At 38.9% G+C, this 18,120-nt stretch overlaps 3 protein-coding genes across 5 annotated transcripts; 2 read left to right on the plus strand and 1 right to left on the minus strand.

The window, feature by feature from the left end:
• Positions 1–1,812: 1,812 nt before the first annotated feature.
• Positions 1,813–5,752, minus strand: LOC125495441 (uncharacterized). Its single transcript, XM_048640106.1, has 2 exons — positions 4,922–5,752; positions 1,813–4,680 (listed from the first exon to the last, which is right to left on the minus strand). Exons 1-2 carry the CDS (start codon positions 5,750–5,752, stop codon positions 1,813–1,815), a joined length of 3,699 nt encoding a protein of 1,232 aa, XP_048496063.1.
• Positions 5,753–6,438: 686 nt separating this feature from the next.
• LOC104888269 (uncharacterized) lies at positions 6,439–9,995 on the plus strand. 3 transcript variants are annotated; one of them, XM_010673179.4, is made up of 5 exons: positions 6,439–6,869; positions 8,297–8,407; positions 8,495–8,702; positions 8,793–9,374; positions 9,503–9,995. In XM_010673179.4, the coding sequence occupies exons 1-5, from the start codon at positions 6,651–6,653 to the stop codon at positions 9,754–9,756; spliced, it is 1,374 nt and encodes a 457-aa protein (XP_010671481.2). In that variant the 5' UTR covers positions 6,439–6,650; the 3' UTR covers positions 9,757–9,995. The 3 variants fall into 3 exon arrangements, with proteins under 3 accessions (XP_010671481.2, XP_048496834.1, XP_010671480.2); XM_048640877.2 differs by having other exon boundaries at positions 8,232–8,407; positions 8,495–9,374; XM_010673178.4 differs by having other exon boundaries at positions 6,440–6,869; positions 8,495–9,374.
• A 1,366-nt stretch (positions 9,996–11,361) lies between these two features.
• On the plus strand, positions 11,362–17,178 carry LOC130590681 (uncharacterized). The gene is made up of 2 exons (XM_057393230.1): positions 11,362–12,279; positions 13,138–17,178. The coding sequence occupies exons 1-2, from the start codon at positions 11,362–11,364 to the stop codon at positions 17,176–17,178; spliced, it is 4,959 nt and encodes a 1,652-aa protein (XP_057249213.1).
• Positions 17,179–18,120: the final 942 nt, after the last annotated feature.

An 18,120-nucleotide genomic window follows, 5' to 3' on the forward strand; every position in this document is an offset into this window, starting at 1 on the left:
AGTATGTGATTGGTGGTAAGTAACTACTCTCAATTGGTTATAACAGTCTTTCGCTTGTGCGGAAGGTCTCCCAATTCTCCCTTTTTCTTTATACCTTATTGGAAAAAAAAATTGGTTATAGCTGTCAATTTTGTGTTTCCAATTAAGAAATTAGATGGCTAAATACATAAGAAGGTTTAAGGTGATCGTCTTCGAAGATTGTGGTCTAATGAATAAGAAAATTATTGTGTATCGATATAATATACGAGTCAATGTGCTGGTGGTTATATGTGAAATGACATAAACGAGGTAATATAGTTGTGAGTTGTGCTCGAGTTGTATGTATGAGTTGAATACTTTTCTTTAGAGCTTTGGCTTTTCATTTGTTTTTGGATGAAGATTAGCTCTATTGACCATTAGGCTGATGCTAGAGTTGAGCATACAATACCTAATATAAATTGGTTAAAACATATAGTTATTTAAACCAGCTAAGGGCCTGTTCTCCCCAGCTTATTTTTAGTTCAGTTCAGTTCAATTCAATTCAATTCAGTCCAGTTCAGTTCAGATCAGTTCAGTTCAGACCAGTTCAGTTCAGCTCTTGACAATACTTTTACTCTCACATATCACTATTCATTTCAGTTCAGTTCAATTCAATTCATTTCAGTTCAGATCAGTTCAGATCAGTTCAGTTCAGTTCAGTTCAGATCAGTTCAGATCATTTCAGTTCAGTTCAGCTGTTTTATGCCGAAGAGAACATGCCCTAAGTCCAATCCTAATTAAGTGAATAGACTTTCTTGACTTGATCAACCCTGATGAACAAGGAACTAACCCAAGCCCTTTTAAACTTGAATTCCAAATATCTAGGGTCTAACGGTTTACATGACGAGCGTTTAGTCATATATACTTTTTTCGAACATCTCCAAATAGACAATAATTTATATTATTTTGATACCAATTTAAAAATAAAATAAAAAAATTGAGAGACAAAGTAAATTTATATCATAATATTGGAAGTCACAATAGATATAATCGTCAAAGGAACCCCACGACAATTTCACAATAATTTAGAGTTGAATTAAAAAAAAGACCTCTATCAAGTTAGTCATATTGTACTAGCAATATGATTTGATTAAGAAAAAAAAAAAAGCATTTTATGGCAAGTTGATTTGCATGTAAGTAATACCTTAATACCTATGCTCTCAGAGAAGAGAACTTCATAATTTCTCCCAACTTTTCATCATTCCTTAATGCGCTCATGATTTCATAGGTTTAGTACAAAAATAATCAATAATTATGTTAATTAGTAATTATGTTATCCCTTTAATTGTGGTTTTGGGTATCATGCTCCTTGTATATCTTCTCTCTAGGTTGTTTTGGAAGGTATTAATCGAGGCCCAAACACCAGTTTTTACAGACTTAACCCAAGCCCAAGCCCAGGCCCAGGCCCACCAACTGCAACAGGCAAAGTCCAAAGGGCTCAACCAGGAGATCATAGATTCATATCCAACGGTAGTGATTAAAGAAAATGGGCAGGTGCTGCACTTAGATGATAACACGTGTCCCATCTGTTTATGTGAATATCATCGAAATGATATATTGAAGATTTTGCCAGAATGTTTGCATAAATTTCATTGTCATTGCTTGGTTAAATGGCTCAAGTTGAATGATACATGTCCTGTTTGTAGAACTCATCCACCTCGCTTCTAGTCTCTTGATCTTTAGTTTTTGATTTTTTACAGTCAATAAAACATAAAATTAGTGGTTTGTAAAAACGTAACAAGAGTGGTGGTTTTTTTTTTTTTGACTTAATGCGACGAATTCATTAGAACATAATTAAGTTGAGTTTACAACAAAACTACTTGGGTCATTTAAGTTTGTACCCGAGTAGTAGTCTAGCAAAATAAGTTTATAACAATCCGGGGGAGGGTCCAAAATACATTCAAATTCGAAAGAACACCGAGTGTCTTCTCTTGCACGCTTTGCCAACTCGTCAGCAGGGGAGTTGGCTTCTCTTCTCTCATGGAGCAGCTGCCCTCCGTCCTGGTCTAGGAGTATCCTGCACATTTTAACCATTCTGGTTAGGTCATCTTTTCTTTCTTCCCTGGAGTTTATATCCGTCACAGCTTTGCTACAATCTGAGGCGATGATGAAGTTTGTCCAAGCTTCTTCCCGTGCCCATTGTAGGCCGAGAAGTATAGCTTGAATTTCAGCCACTTTGCTGTTTTTACAAAAACACTTGGCCTTAAAGCCTTTTATCCATCCACCAGAACTATCTCTGCAAAGACCTCCTATACCTGTTACATGGTTAGTGACCAAGAAGGAAGCATCGACATTGATTTTCTTTTTGTTTGGCTCAGGGGGTTTCCATTTTGTGTTGTGAGGTGACAAAAGTTTTTTTTGTAGGTTAGTGTTCGGTTGTGAGAAGTACCATTCTTGGGCAAACCACGTTAAGCTTTTTATGAAAACATCTTCATTATCATTTTTCCTTTTAAAAATCCAATTGTTTCTTCTTTTCCAGATTTCCCACACGGTGAAAGAGAACAAGACATTCCAAGGAATTTTTCCAAAGCGAAATGTGGAAAGTTTAAGGTTCTCCTCTATCCAAATGTACAAGTTTTGATTAAGAGGCCAATTTGGTTTGTTGATTTTATTCCATATGGAATCCGCTCTCGGGCAATCTCTCAAAATGTGGAGGATATTTTCTTTAGAATTAAAGCAGGTGTTGCACTCTGGAGAGTTTGCACACTTCCTAAAGAAGAGGTTTTCATTCGTGGGTAGTCTCTCCCACCACGCTTGCCACAGAAATAGTTTGATTTTTGGGTGCCCTGGAGCATTCCAAATGATGCTCCAGTCGAATTGAGATTTTGGGTGATTTGGTTTTAGGCTTTGGATGTAGCTAGCGGCTTCTTTGTTGTTAAACTTTCCTTCGGAAGACCAGGAAGAGTAGAGTAAGTCTTGCTCTTCGTTTAGTTTTATTGATTTTGCAAGGTTTATGAGGTTTTGGGGTAGGTTCGAAGGAAGGTTTTCCTCTACATTGTGGGATAGGACCTCCGCTAGGCTTTTCTTCTCCTCAATGTCGCTCAGGGGTCCGGTAAAATGTTCTCGCAATGTGGTGTTCCCCATCCATTTGTCTAGCCAAAAATTAATCGACTCTCCCGTCCCCGGGTTCCAGCATAAACTCTCCTTATAGATATCCCACCCTTTCCCTATGTTTTTCCATAAGTAAGAACCTTTTTTGAAGGAGAGGGGGCCTTTGTTTTTCCTGATATACTTGTCTGCCATGAAATGAGCCGCCCAATTTTTCTGGTTATCTAGGTTCCAACATTGTTTTACCAACCCGAGTTTGTTTAAATCCTCGTTTGTTCTAAACCCTAGGCCTCCTAGTTCTTTTGGTTTGCACACATGTTCCCAAGCTATCCAGTTTATCCCTTTTTTATTCCCTCGGTTTCCCCAAAGAAAGTTTGCAGAATTGCTGTCCATTTTTGTGGTTAAGGTTTTCGGAAAGAGAATACCCTGCATGAAGTAGCGAGGGATTGATTGGAAGGTGGTGGAGATGAGAAGGGCTCTTCCTGCTTTTGATAAGCAGTTAGATTTCCAGAGGGCCAGCTTCTTGGAGATTTTTTCCACAATGGGGAGAAGGTGATTCTTTGAGGGCCTTTTATTTGAAAGGGGAAAACCTAAGTAGTTTCCTAGATCTTTGGCTGATAGGACATCTAGGTCTTGTTCAAATTCATCTCTAATATCTTGAGAGGTGTTTGGAGAGAAGTAGATTTTGCTTTTTGAAGTGTTCATCTTCTGGCCCGAAATAGAAAAGAAATCCCTCAGCGTGTCATTCACGGCTGATAGTGTTTGAGGAGTAGCTTCTCCAAATAGGATTAGGTCATCAGCAAACATGAGATGGGAGATTTTTGAAGTCCCTCCTCTTATCACAAATGGTTTCCACTTATTATCTTCACAACTTTTGTGAATTAGTTTTGACAGCATTTCCATGCAGATGATGAAGATGTAAGGCGAGAGGGGGTCCCCCTGTCGAATGCCCCTAGAGGGTGTGAATTCTCTTGAGGGTCTGCCATTAATTAGGATGGAAGTGGTGGTTGTAGTTATGCACTCCATACACAGGTTGGTTGTTTTTTCATCAAACCCTATTGCAAGAAGACTTGTGCGAATAAAATCCCATTCTAGTCTGTCATAGGCTTTTTCTAGGTCAATTTTCATAGCGAACGTGCCCTTTTTTCCTTTTTTCTTTCCCATAGAGTGAAGGATTTCGGAAGCAATGATAAGGTTAACGTCCGTGCCCCTTCCTGAAATGAAGCTATTTTGGTTTGGGGAAATTTCTTTTGAGAGGATCGGACGCATTCTCTTAACCAAGATTTTTGATATAACCTTTAGACTTGTGTTTACTAGACTAATAGGTCTGAATTGCGAGATTTTTTCCGGGTTTTCGGATTTTGGAATGAGCGCTACAACGGTTCTATTAAGGTCATTAGGGATTTTTCCAGTCCTGAAAACTGAGACTATCATTTTGGTGCAGTCATTACCAATTGTGTCCCAGAAAGTCTGGAGGAAGATCGCATGGATGCCATCTCTACCTGGGGCTTTTGTGCCCCCATATGCTGAAAAGGGCATCTTTAATCTCAGAGGTGGTGGGAATGTGGGCGCATTTGAAGGATCTATCATGATAGGTTGGAATTTGGTATCTTCCTAATTCCGAGGAAAGTTTTTCAGTGGTAAAAAGGCTTTGAAAGAAACTTGTGATTAGATTTTCAATTTCTAGGGGATCCCAAATTTCTCTACCGCACTCAGACTTTAGAAATTCTAACTTGTTTCTTTTCCTACGGATTAGAGTGGAGGTGTGAAAGAAATTAGTATTTCTATCTCCCGCTACTAGCCAGTTCGACCTTGCCCTAAGGGCCCAAAATTGTTCCTCTTGATCTAAAATTACATCTAGATCTTCTTTAAGCTTATTTTCTAAGTCGATTAGGTAAGCTTTCCTTGGGTCATGGTCAATCGCTCTTTGGATTCCTTGGATTCTAGCTATCAAGTTCTTCTTTCTTTTGAAAACATTGCCATGATTTTGTTTAGCCCAGCTGTTCATTAAAAACGAAATATTTTTAAGCTTAACGTGGAACTCAGACTGGTCAATCGGCCAATTGTGTTTTATGAGGTCGTCGAAACCGGGCTCGCTAAGCCACATCGTTTCGAATTTGAAAGGCTTTTTGTAGTTTCTTGGCATATGTATTTCGGTTTTAGTGTTGAGTAAGATGGGGTTATGGTCAGAGCTGAGTCTTTGAAGGTGGTGAATGGTGGATTCCGGGAAGGTGTTAAGCCAAAGACTGTTAACCCAGGCACGGTCAAGACGTTCAAAGATCGGATTTCTTTTTCTCTTGTTAAACCATGTGAATCTCGGCCCTTTAAACCCCAGGTCGATTAGGTTGCAGTTATCCATAGCCTCACTGTAAGCCAACATTCGATTTTGTTTCGGATTTCGGCCACCCCATTTTTCAGAATGTGAAGTTATTTCATTGAAGTCACCAATGCAAAGCCATGGAAGATCAATAGAATTTGAGATGTTTTCAATAATTTTCCACAATTCTAACCTACTGTTATGAAGAGTGCTAGCATATATGGCAGTAATTGCAAATTTAATATTGTTGGAAGATACCTGGATAATGCCGTGAATAGCGCGGAGTTCCTTCCTAATGGTTGTGAAGGATATTACTCCCGAGTTCCATAGGATCAGAATTCCTCCAGTGAGGCCCACCGGTTCCACCATTTCGGCCGCATTGAAAGGCAAAGTGTCACAGATTTTTAGCGTATTTTCCTTCGAAATTCTTGTTTCAGAGATAATCACTTCTATTGTGTTTTTTTTGTGTGCTAAAGATAGAAATATAGACAGAATTCGATCTCAAATTTTACGCACCATCATCACAATACTTTAAACTAAATAATATCCACTTAGAGGTGAGGCATGGACTAGGCCAGCCCGACATGGTTGGGTCCCAGCATGAGTTTGCTTCAAGGTCGGCCCGTTGTCTACTACATGGGTTGTGGGCTATATATTGTCAAAAAAGTTTATTCCAGGCTAGGTCCGGCACGAGCTTGCCAATATGGGCCGTGGGTACGTGGACGAGCCTAACGCCCCTTCTCTTTTAATTTTGGGAAATTTCCTCAGGTACCATGAGGTTTGGCGTAATTCTAAAACACCCACCACATTTGGGAAATTCCTCAGGGTAATTTGTGTTTGAGCTCAAGATATCCTTTTTATGGACGGAACTCTAATGGGCGTCATGTTTTTCCTCTTTCTCCCCAATTTTTTCTCTCCTCCTATTCCCCCACCAATTGCCAAACCCGGGTCGAACAAACATTTAGCTTAATTTTTCATATTTAAGTTCTCTATGGCCTAATTTTTTTGTCCAAAAATCGAATAAGACTAGAACCAATCCAAAACACTAGCTAAAAATAGTGTCCAAAACCCGTTCATTTTCAAATCTTGGCGTATCGCAAGTATAAGCCATCAGCCTAATGGGTTGAATTCTATCCAGCCCATCAGTTACCTACTATCATAATTCATAAGACAAACTTTTCGTTTGAACCATCTTTTACCTTTGCCTTAAACAAATTTCAAAAACACTTCCCTGAACTTGAGAAAACACTCTCCACTGAGAAATCAAATGGTAAAAAACGATGGCAAATTGAAATCCGCAATGAGGCGCAAACCTCTGCAAGATCTCTCCAATGGCGGTGTTAAATCCACGAAGATGAACAAGATGAAGTTCAAACAACAACAACAACAACAACTTCCTCACTCCCAAATTCAACACCCCAACAATGAAGACCCACTTGATCGTCTTCTTTTGCTTCATTCCGATATTTCCTCTCTCCTTCATCACGTAATTTTCTGTTTCAATTTTCCCAGATAATTCTGTTTTTATTATCTGTACCCAAAACCCTAATATTTTTAATTGACTTGCAAAGTTTCCTTCCTTTTTCTTTTCGAAAAATTGACTGATATATTGATATTTGTATGTATGGTATGATTTTGTTTCTGTTGGGTATTTGATCTGTGCTAAAAGATTGCTTATATATATATATATAATCTACTATGGTTGAATTTACTATAGAAATTGATTGTCAATTCAATTATCAACTAAGATTAATTGAGTTAGTCTCGAGTAGTTCGCGAGTTTGTGTTTCAGTACTTTGTACTCATTCTTATATTGTTGGTCATTTTGTTGAAATGTTATTATTAATAAGCAGTTTGAAATTTTATTTAGGTGGTCATTTTGTTGTAATTGTGTATAAAACAATGTACATTATACCTATGTTAGCATGTTACTCCGACACCTTCATTTACCACAAAAACGGGTGTCATGTCGTGTCATGTCCGACACAATACTTCACTTGGGTACTTTATTTAAAACTAAAAACTTGTCTTTTTTCTACAAAATAGAACACTTGGACACCCGTAACGGAGTAGTCATTCAATCTGTGTGAGCAACATAGCATTATACTAATTGGTCTATTTTCTATTATGTAGTATGTATAGAAGCATATATCATCTTATTTAGTTCTTATAGGTATCATGATTCATATTATTACTTAGGCTGGCTAAGTTCGACTTTGCCTTCGCTTTTTCGGGATTGTCTAGTAGATTTATCATGACTTGTTTATGGTGGGTATTAAGTGAATCACAATCGTTCATTTGTTGGTTAGATTGTTTATGTTAAAAGAAGAAATCTAAAATTTGAAGAAGATATACGCGGAATGTTACATAATACTCACATAATTTACAGTGAAAGGTGTATTTTAGGAAGCAAATAAATATCAAGTACTTAGACTGCAGTTTTGCTTCTTTTCTTATGGGGTGAGGGATTGTACAATCTCTTTTCTTGTAGTTGGATTGGGTGAGCAGAGCACTTCTTTGTTGGCTATACACTTGCACCGATAATGTTGGACAAATACACGAGTTCATGTAGAGTTACCATCTCGCAGCATGCCGGAGGTCTAGTTAAACAAATTCTGCACAACTCTGATTTGTCTGATTTTTAATTTGCTTTCAGCATACTAGTGGTACATTTTCACTAAGAGTGGGTGGGTGGAGGGTCTCGGAACACGAAGTTTATACAATGCTCCAAGTTTAAATCATCTTTTAAGTATTACTTCTCTACCTAATGCATTGAATTTTTATGCTGCAATCAATGGGTTACATTCATGCGGCTGTGTCATATATCCATCTTTTTTTGTGTTACTAGCTGGATATCTGGACCCTTGTGATTGTTCCTTGATGCAAGTTATGAGCAGACTTCCTGAATTGCAGATTGATGAACTTGTTGTCCAAGCTGTCAAAGTGGATACAACTGAAACTGAGAAGATTAATGAAATCAAATCCTTCACCACGCTATTATCTGACATGCATTCCTCTCTTCAGGTCAGCTTTAATTCTCTGTTAAAGTGGCCTGATTGCTGTACCAATTATGTGTGACTGACTTGCATTCTACTTGTTCTTTATGTTTAGCCTTGGGTTCCCAGACTTCAAAAAGCACTTGCTGTCCCTCACCCTGAGTCTGAGGCTCAGTATTATGAGACTTGTATTGTTTCTTCTTGTGTGCTTGATCAAGGTGATAGTCATGCAGTTGATACACCTAAGCCAACTAAGGATGAGCATTTAGTCTCTCCTTCCCCTCTTGTATCATGGCGTGCTACTAACTACGGGGAAGAAAGAGGTAAACAACTGTTTCTTCTTACTCCTCTACTGGGGCCAAAAACAATAATGTCCAAGAGTCATGCTTTAACCAAGCTAACTACTTATGAAGGGATCTCCTCGAGCCCAGCTGCTACATTTCCATCACTTGGTGCTGATGACAAATCTAACAATGAAAATCTCAAAGTTGTTTCTAACAATATGGAGAGCATGTCAGATATTCCGGTCAGTGACCTTTCCACAACTTTGTTTACTCCCTGCCACAGAAACCCACCTCTAAGAACAGATGTTCCGCATGAGCTTGGCCATGAAACTTCACACAGAAAGATTGTTAAATTCCATAAATCAACACCATTTCCAGTTGTAAACAAAAGTATATGCCAGTCAGATTCTGAGAGCACTAGTGGTGAAGGTCTAGAGAAGCTCGGGTTGAAGTATCCTGAGCTTATTGGAATGACACGCTCCTGTAAGTCGAATAACAGATGCACGTCATTAGAAGCTTCACCAGCATGGAAAACGTCCCCACCAAAATGTTGTACATTGCTGGAACCACTTGATGAAAAACACCCACAAGACGATGCTAGCTTGCAAGAACTAGCTAGTACCTTCACTCAGCAATTATGCCTCGCTTCTAAAGAAAGCAACATTACTAATAATAATCAAGATAAAAAGAGCAAGCAATTTTCCTTGCGAGGTATATGAATAAAGTTGATAGTTTAACCTTTTCATTTTCTTTTTCTTGCCACCCCCATCCTCTCTCACCTAAACATCTCCATATTTACTCGAGCTGAAAATGAGATTAATAATATATATCGTGTGCAGCGAACATAGGGAGCAGCTTTGCAACGGTAGACAGCACTCCTTTGTGGAAGGGATCTGAAAGCGCAATTCACAAAGGCAAGCGCCCAGGTGAAAACACTTTGAAGAGGGAGTTGTGGACGAGGTTTGAAGCTGCAACTACAAATGAATGTCATCTAAATTTTTCCGGTCTGAACGATACTTCTCACCGAGGTTTTCTTGAGAGGTTAGAAGAGGCTTCTTGTGATGAATCTGTGCATACAGATGTTGATACATGAGTTCTGGAGTACTTAGTAGTGTACAAACTGAATGAAACAAAATTTTGATTTGTAAATGGTGGTTTTTGGCTATTGTACTCCAAGTTCTAAAGCCACCAAAAAGTTTAATGTTCATAGTGTAATTCTTAATGAGCATTTCTTAGGGCTCCTTCGGTATTAAGGTGGTTTTCTATTTTTTGGTTTTTTGATTTTCAAAGTCATGTCTTATAATGAATAAAAATATAGTCAAATTTATTGGAGCATGATAGATTTTGAAAACTGATAATTGAAAAGTGAAAATCACTTTTTATGGTTTCCAGTGTTTGGTTTTTAGTTTTCAAAAAAAATTGAAAACTGAAAACAAAAAAATGATAACAAACGGGTCCTTAGTTGTCTGATTCTTTTGTTCCTGCAAGATTCAGTCTCCATCTCCAACAGTTCTCATTGAAGAAGAGATCTTGGAAATTAATTTATAGGTTATTAACTTCACAATATACATTTATAGGCTTCATCATGTATGTCGTTCACTGGACTTTGTGCTATGTTTTGTGTATCATGTTGAAAGTAGCCATGTTTGTCGAAGCTTTTTGCTACCAAAATCTTTGACTTTAGGTCAAGGGTCAAGTTTTTTCTTCCTTCCCCTTCCTCCAGCTCGCATGTTTCTCATAATTTTCAATCATATGAAGTATCTAGATTTACGAGGTTAGAGTATGAGAACAATTTTACGTAATTTGATTAGAGATGTCTTGTTTTTCCGAGATAGTTGCTCGCAAATATATATACTTCCTCCGTTAAAAAATAGTTGCACCGTTTCATGTTTTCACGCTTGCCGATGCATGATTTCAAACGTTAATATCTTCAATTATCAATGAGTAAAAATTATAAAAAGTTAATATTAGAAATATATACATTAAGACGATCAAATATATAATTCTGATTCATCTTTTGGGCAATGATTTCAGGCTGCAAGCCTTCAGGTAGCAGAGTCATATGTAGAAGCCTTCAGTAAATTGGCTAAGGAGGTATATATATTATATAGCTCATGCACATTTTTAAATTCTAATTGCTCCTGTTCCTAATTCATATAGTCAAAAATATGAAATAACATTTGGATGTTTAAATTAAATTGTCGCATCTTTCAAAATATAAGTGGTGTACGATTGAGTCCTACAAATGGAGAGTGAGAGAGAGAGAGACTTTAGAGAGAGAAACACCAATGGAAACCATGGAGACTGGCATACAGTCCGGCGAAAACATCCTCCACCCAAACCCCAACCCTCCACTGCAAAAAGAACAATTTTCATTGACTTCCTCCCCTTGGAGATTAACCCCCAAACAATTCAATTCATCTTTCTACCTCATGGAAAAATCTCAGACATGGTGATACCTTCAAAAATTAGAAAGAATTGCAACCACCGATATGCTTTTGTGAAATTCTACTCAACCCAATCTCTCATTAGTGCCATAAACCACGAAAATGGCAGAAGAATTGGTAATTACAAGCTTCGTGTTAACCCAGCAAAATTTGACACCCCCTCCCATCAATTATCAGCCAACTCTGGAAACAAAAACCAACCCTCCTCCACAAAACCCTTCCCCAACCCGAAACCAAACCAAAAACCAGCCATGAGGGATCATCGCTCATATAAGGAGGTCTCCACCCATTCCCACCCTTACCAGAATACATCTCACCCAAAACCTCCAACCCCAAAACCTTCACCCACTAACACTATCCAACCTAATCAACTCTTTGAACCAATACCTGAACACTTTGAAAAAGAAATAAGCAAACTACGTGAAGAAAGCTCGAAGCTGCTGGGGCAAGACACCGTAAAAACAAGAGATCAGATTACCTTGGAGGATTTTGATGGTGAGCAGTTAATAGCAATTAAAGGGAAGGTGAGTCAGGAAAATGAGGAGCTCTTCAGTAGAAGTGCCATTGGGATTGCTAATTCCTCTTCTACATCTGAAGTCATTCATGAACATATTCTAGCGGAAGGTGTGAATTGTCTACGGGTTAAACCACTTGGAGGTATGGCTCATTTGATTATATTTGACTCAATAGAAGACAAAGAAGCAATGATTGGGAGTCAATGGCTCCTTAGATGGTTCAATAATATCCAAAATGTGCATGGGGACTGTACGACTCAATGGAGACAGGCCTGGATTACTATCTATGGTGTTCCTCTATCAGCATGGAGTTACGAAAACTTTTTTCAAATTGGGAATATTTATGGCAGAGTGCTTTCAGCTGAGTACTCGAGGATGGATTATGCAAAAGTCTTGATTTTCACAGATTGCTTCTTCCAAATTAATAATCCACTCATTTTTACCTTGGAAGAAAGGAAGTTTAAGGTATTTATCACTGAAGAATGCACTTCGTATGGGTGCTCCAAACCAATTACCCCAGCTGAAACCAGTAAGGCAAAGATGGACCATGACGGAGACAAAGATGCATCAGATATTTCCCCATTCTCGGAGGAAGATGAACAGCTTGATGGGAGTCCAATAGTCAATCATTTTTCATCATCAGAGAATGAATTGGTTGAGAACCCAATGAACCTCGAAACTCATACTACATTAAATTCCCTTGAAAACATATTATTGGAAACACCAAAACAAACAGCTAAGACCCCCCCCCCCCCCCGCCGAAATTTCAAAAGCCTCCAAAATACCCCCTTTCAATATCCCCTCATAAGTCTCCACCACTGGTTACTTTTACTAATGGGCCTTCGGAGCCCACCCTCCCATCTCTGGAAAACTTAAAGATCATCTCATCTCCACACAAATCACCTATTCCCTCAAAGCCCAGTAGCAAAAATAAACTAAGCTTTAGCCCTCTGAAAAATTCAGATGACCCAACACAAAGTCCATCTTACATGAACCCAACTCATAACATACCCAAGTCCTTCAGCCCACTCACAAAAAAGCCCAGTTCCAAAAATCACTCTTCCTCATCCTCCACCTCTGACCCCTCAATCCCCCCTGGCTTCGAAAATTTCATTCCTTCTCCTCTTAAAGCCCGCCATGAAAACAAGAAACTCAGAAAAGCACAGAGAAAGAAAGGAAAAACTCGTTCTCCATCACCTTCCATTGAAACCATCTCTCCCCTCAATCACTTCTCATTGAGACCTCATGATTCAATAGCCTCTGAAATTATTGAATTGGGCCTCCAAATGGGTATGAAATTCAATGGGCCCTTATCTGAGTTGCATGGTAAAATCAGGGACATCTTAACACGACAAGCCCTGGATTCATCAGCCCAATAACAAGCCCATCCCTCTCAACTAACTTAAGTCAATGATTTTGTCGTGGAACATTAGAGGTGTTGGATCACGGATTAAACGTAGGTCTCTCAGGAAACTTTTGAACTCTCACAATCCATGGGTCACTTTTATTCAGGAATCCAAACTTGAAGCTCTCACTCCCAAAATGGTAAAGTCTATGTGGAATTGGGACGACGTGGAATTCTGCCTGAGTCCTTCAGAGGGGAACTCAGGGGGATTAATATCATTATGGAGAAGCTCTCAATTCCAGATGTGGTCTTTTCACACCGACCGCAATTGGATCTCGATCTCAGGTATTTTGATCTCAGATGATTTCCCTTGTACCCTTGTTAACGTGTACAACTCTTGTGATGGTATAGTAAGAGCAGGTACCTGGAGAGACATTGTTGAATTTTGCTCTTCCTCTCAATATCCTTGTCTGATAGCCGGAGATTTTAATGAAATCTTATCTGAAAAAGATCGTGGCAGTCAACTCATTGACCTTTCAAACTCAGCACGTTTCAATGACTTTATCACAGATTTACACCTTATAGAGATCACCCCATCTGAAGGATGGTTCACTTGGTTTCGAGGAACCTCTATGAGCAAGTTAGACAGGTTCTTTGTTCAAGCAGAGTGGATTACTAAATTTCCTCTCATAAACACCTCAATTCTCAAAAGGACTATATCAGATCACTGTCCTCTTATAATCAAATCCATGAACATTGACTGGGGCCCCAGACCTTTTCGATTTCAGGATGTGTGGCTTTCACACCCGGGATGTTTAGAAACCATCAAAAACACCTGGTGTAAATCTGAAGGGATGTCTCTCATGGGGAAATTGAAATGTGTTAAAGCTGATCTCAAACTGTGGAACTTGCAATGCTTTGGCAACATTGACACAAAAATATCATCCCTCGAAACAGAAATTCAGGAATGGGATGACTTGGCCAATTCTCGAACCTTGAATGAAGAAGAGGCGAAGATGAGATCCTCTGTACAGGCGGAACTTTGGAGTTGGCTAAAAAAGAAAGAGATCTTTTGGGCTCAGAACTCTCGAGTGCAATGGCTAAAACATGGTGATAAGAATACGAAGTTTTTCCACACTCTTGCCTCGATTCGCAAAAATAGAAACAGCATCTCCTCACTTGAAATTGGTGGATCCAAACTAGAGACTCCAGATGAAATACGATCAGCTGCATTGGAATATTTCACAAACCTGTTCAAAGAAGAATCTTTTCAAAGACCGATTTTTCAGGGGCTGGATTTTATGAAACTTTCTGATCAGCAGGCAGCAGACCTTATTGAACCAATCTCTAACCAGGAAATCGATAATGCGGTTGCATCATGTAATCCATCAAAATCCCCGGGGCCCGATGGATTTAATTTCAGGTTCATCAAATCTTCCTGGGAGATTATTAAGGAAGATGTTTATTCCATTATTCAGGAATTCTGGTTAACGGGGAATCTCCCCAAAGGGAGCAATGTAGCCTTTATTGCGTTAATTGCAAAGACTGAAAATCCTAGAGGTTTCAAGGAATACAGGCCAATCAGCATGGTTGGCTGTATTTATAAAATTATAGCCAAGATTCTGGCCCATAGACTCAAACGAGTGATGAACCACTTAGTTGGGCCTCACCAATCTTCCTTCATTGAAGGAAGAAATATTCTTGATAGTGTTTTGATTGCAGGTGAATTGTTGGAGTCGTGCAGGAGTTCCAAACTACCGGCAGTTCTTTTAAAGCTGGACTTTCACAAGGCATTTGATTGTGTCTCTTGGTCCTTTTTATATTGGACTCTGGAACAGATGGGTTTTCCCCCTCAATGGATTCTCTGGATCTCCTCTTGTGTTTCCTCAGCAACTGCCTCTATTCTTTTGAACGGTACTCCTACAAAACCGTTCAAGCTTCAAAGGGGCCTCCGCCAAGGAGACCCTCTCTCTCCCTTTCTATTCATCCTAGTGGTGGAAGTGTTGAACCTCTTAATTAAAAAAGCAACAGCGATGGGTTTTTGGTCTGGGATTGAGGTTTGTAAATATGGCCCGGTTCTCTCTCACTTACAATTTGCAGATGATACAGTATTATTCTCTTCTCCGGATCCGCAATGCCTCCACAATGTAAGAAAAGTTCTAATCTTATTTCAACTGGCTTCGGGCCTGCAAATCAACTTCCACAAATCTGAGTTGTTGGGAGTTAACGTAAATGAAAGCGAAATGCAAGAACTCGCTCATCTCCTTGGTTGCAAGGTTGGAAGCTTTCCTCTCATCTACCTTGGTCTCCCTATTGGAGGGAACATGTCAAGGATGGCGGCATGGGATTTATTGATTGAAAAAATGAAACTTAAACTTGCTGGATGGAAAAGTAATCTCCTTTCTATAGGGGGCAGACTCACCTTGCTGAGGGCATCTCTCGCCAACCTCCCAGTTTACTTCATGTCTCTTTACCCTATTCCTCAAGGGGTTATTCAGAAAATAATTGGCATTCAACGCCGCTTTCTGTGGAATGGCGGGCTTGACAAAAAGGCCATGGCTCTTATAAAATGGGAATGTATTCAACTTCCTAAAATGATGGGTGGTTTGAATGTCTGCAATCTATACCTTCAAAATCTCGGCCTCTTGTTTAAATGGATTTGGAGGTTTTTCCTTGAGCCCAACTCGCTGTGGAGACAAACTATCCAAGCCAAATATCACTACTCTTCATCCTTTAGAATGGGAGACCTAAATCACCTATCCAAAGGCGGCCCATGGAGAGGAATTTGTAATCGCATTCTTAATCACCAAGGGGCTCGTGAACTACTGGAGTTTGGTTCAAGGCGAAAAATAGGGAACGGAGAAGACACTCTATTCTGGCATGACTCATGGCTCACTGAAGTTGCAACTAAACATAGATTTCCCAGGCTCTATCGCATCGTTGTTTTCCCCCTTGCCTCTGTGGCTTCTATGGGGACCTGGGCAAATTTGAATTGGGAATGGAATATCGCTTGGAAGCGCGCATTTAGACCAAGAGATCAAGCTGAATGGAATGATCTCTCCCTTCTTCTACAAGGGACCATTCTCTCAAAAGACAAAAAAGATCAATGGTTATGGCTTCCGAATAATTCCGGACCCTACTCAGTTAAATCTGTTTACTTGGAGCTACAAAAGAACTCAGAGCCATTACTCAGAGAAGTCTCTCATAAGCTTTGGAAAGGTTTAGTTCCCTTCCGAATCGAGGTTTTCTTATGGCTAGTATTACTAGAGCGAATCAACACAAAAATGAAATTAGCAACTCACAACATCATTCCAATGTCTGATGCATCCTGCTCCTTTTGCCGCGAAAATCCAGAAGACGTAACTCATCTGTTTCTCCTCTGCCCCTTCGCCCAATCAATCTGGAATTGGTGGTGCTCTCTCTGGAATCTATCATGGGTATGGCCGCGATCTGTTAAAATGGCCTTCGAGCAGTGGATTTATCCCAGCAAAAACAAATTCTTTCGAAAAGTATGGCTTGCATCATTCCAGGTGATTCTCTGGTCACTTTGGAAGGAAAGAAATGCAAGGGTTTTTAGTAACTCTTTCAGCTCCTCCCAAGAGGTACAAATTTTGATTCTTCTTCGCCTATGTTGGTGGATCAAAGGATGGAAGGATTCTTTTCCTTATTCCCCTGAAGAAGTAATCAGAAATCCAGAGTGTCTTCAATGGAAGGAACCTCCTCCAAATCACACATGCAGTTTCTCTCTCCTCAAGGATTCCTCCAATTGGCCCAAGCTTCAATGGATAGTCGAAGTTTCATGGATTCCCTCTCAAAATAGATCAGTTATTGGTGGAGCTCTTCTCAACAGGAAAAAAGAAATCCTTTGTCTCTTCTCAAGCCCAATTCCTCCAATGGACTCAAACTCAGCTGAAGTAATAGCAATTCACAGAGCAACTCAAATTTCCATCAACAGTGAGCTGTATAAAAATCAACCCACTGAACTCTTCTCAAAATCATTAATGGCAGTTAAATGGTGTTCTTCTACCACTGGGGGCTCGCCAAACTTATCTCTGATGTTGAACTTCATCAGATCCGCCTCCGCGAGAGGACTCAATCTCTCAATTTCTCATAAAGCTCAAAGCTCCCTCTCAGTCAAAGATCTCATTGCAAACCATGGATATTTTCGGAATTCTGAATTTGTAATATGGAAGCAGACAAGTGTATAGCTAGTTTGATACTTGGCCATTTCATATGGACAGGTGGAGGCTTAATAGGCCAATGAGCTGTAATCCTATTTGAGTAATGAGAAGTTGTGCCTTACTGATCAAAAAAAAAAGACGATCAAATATATCTACTTTCAACATAGCTCAAGTATGTCGTAAAGAAAATAACACATAATGAGGAAATAAAAAGTCAGTATTTGGCTTAAACACTTGTAAAAGTTTAATACGAGACTCTTTTGTGATCAAGAAAGATTTGAGTATCTTGAATTGGATAATTATTGATTGAGAGATCTAAAGTCACGTCATATACATCATTAAAATTTCTTAGTGCATTTTTATCGTTATTCTTCCAGTCCTGGAATTCAGTGCAATTAATTACTCCTTCATATAGTTTTCATTTCTATTTTTTCACGAGAATTAAGGTAAGTAGAATCTAAGAGGGGTAGTAAAGATGTTTTGTTTATTTAAATACATGTTGTATGGGAGAAGATATTTTAGAAGAAAGATGGAAAATAATTGGTGAAAGAGCATTAATTGTAACACTTGAGTTGAATAAACAAAGTAAAAAAACAAAATTCAAAAAGCAAATAAATGATGGGGACACAGTTTTTTTAGACAAATTGTGAAACTAAATATAAAAACGAGAACTATATTTTAGGACCCCTCAAAAAAAAAATGAAATGGGAGCTATATTTTGGAATGGAGAGAATATTACTTTAGTTCAATTCCCATCGGTTTATATTCACATCAATATTCTTGTTGAATTATATACTCTCTCGATCCCTCTGTTTCAAAATATAAGTCGATTAAGGTTTTTTGAACACATATTAAGAATTTAGTTAATTTTAGTTAGATTTGCATGGTAACAAAAATTGACATTAAATATTGTATTGATAATACAATATAACCTGTAAGCCTATCTTGATAATATAAAGTTTCATTTAA

Source organism: Beta vulgaris, chromosome 3 (assembly GCF_026745355.1).
Source record: "Beta vulgaris subsp. vulgaris cultivar EL10 chromosome 3, EL10.2, whole genome shotgun sequence".
Classification (NCBI taxonomy): domain Eukaryota; kingdom Viridiplantae; phylum Streptophyta; class Magnoliopsida; order Caryophyllales; family Amaranthaceae; genus Beta; species Beta vulgaris.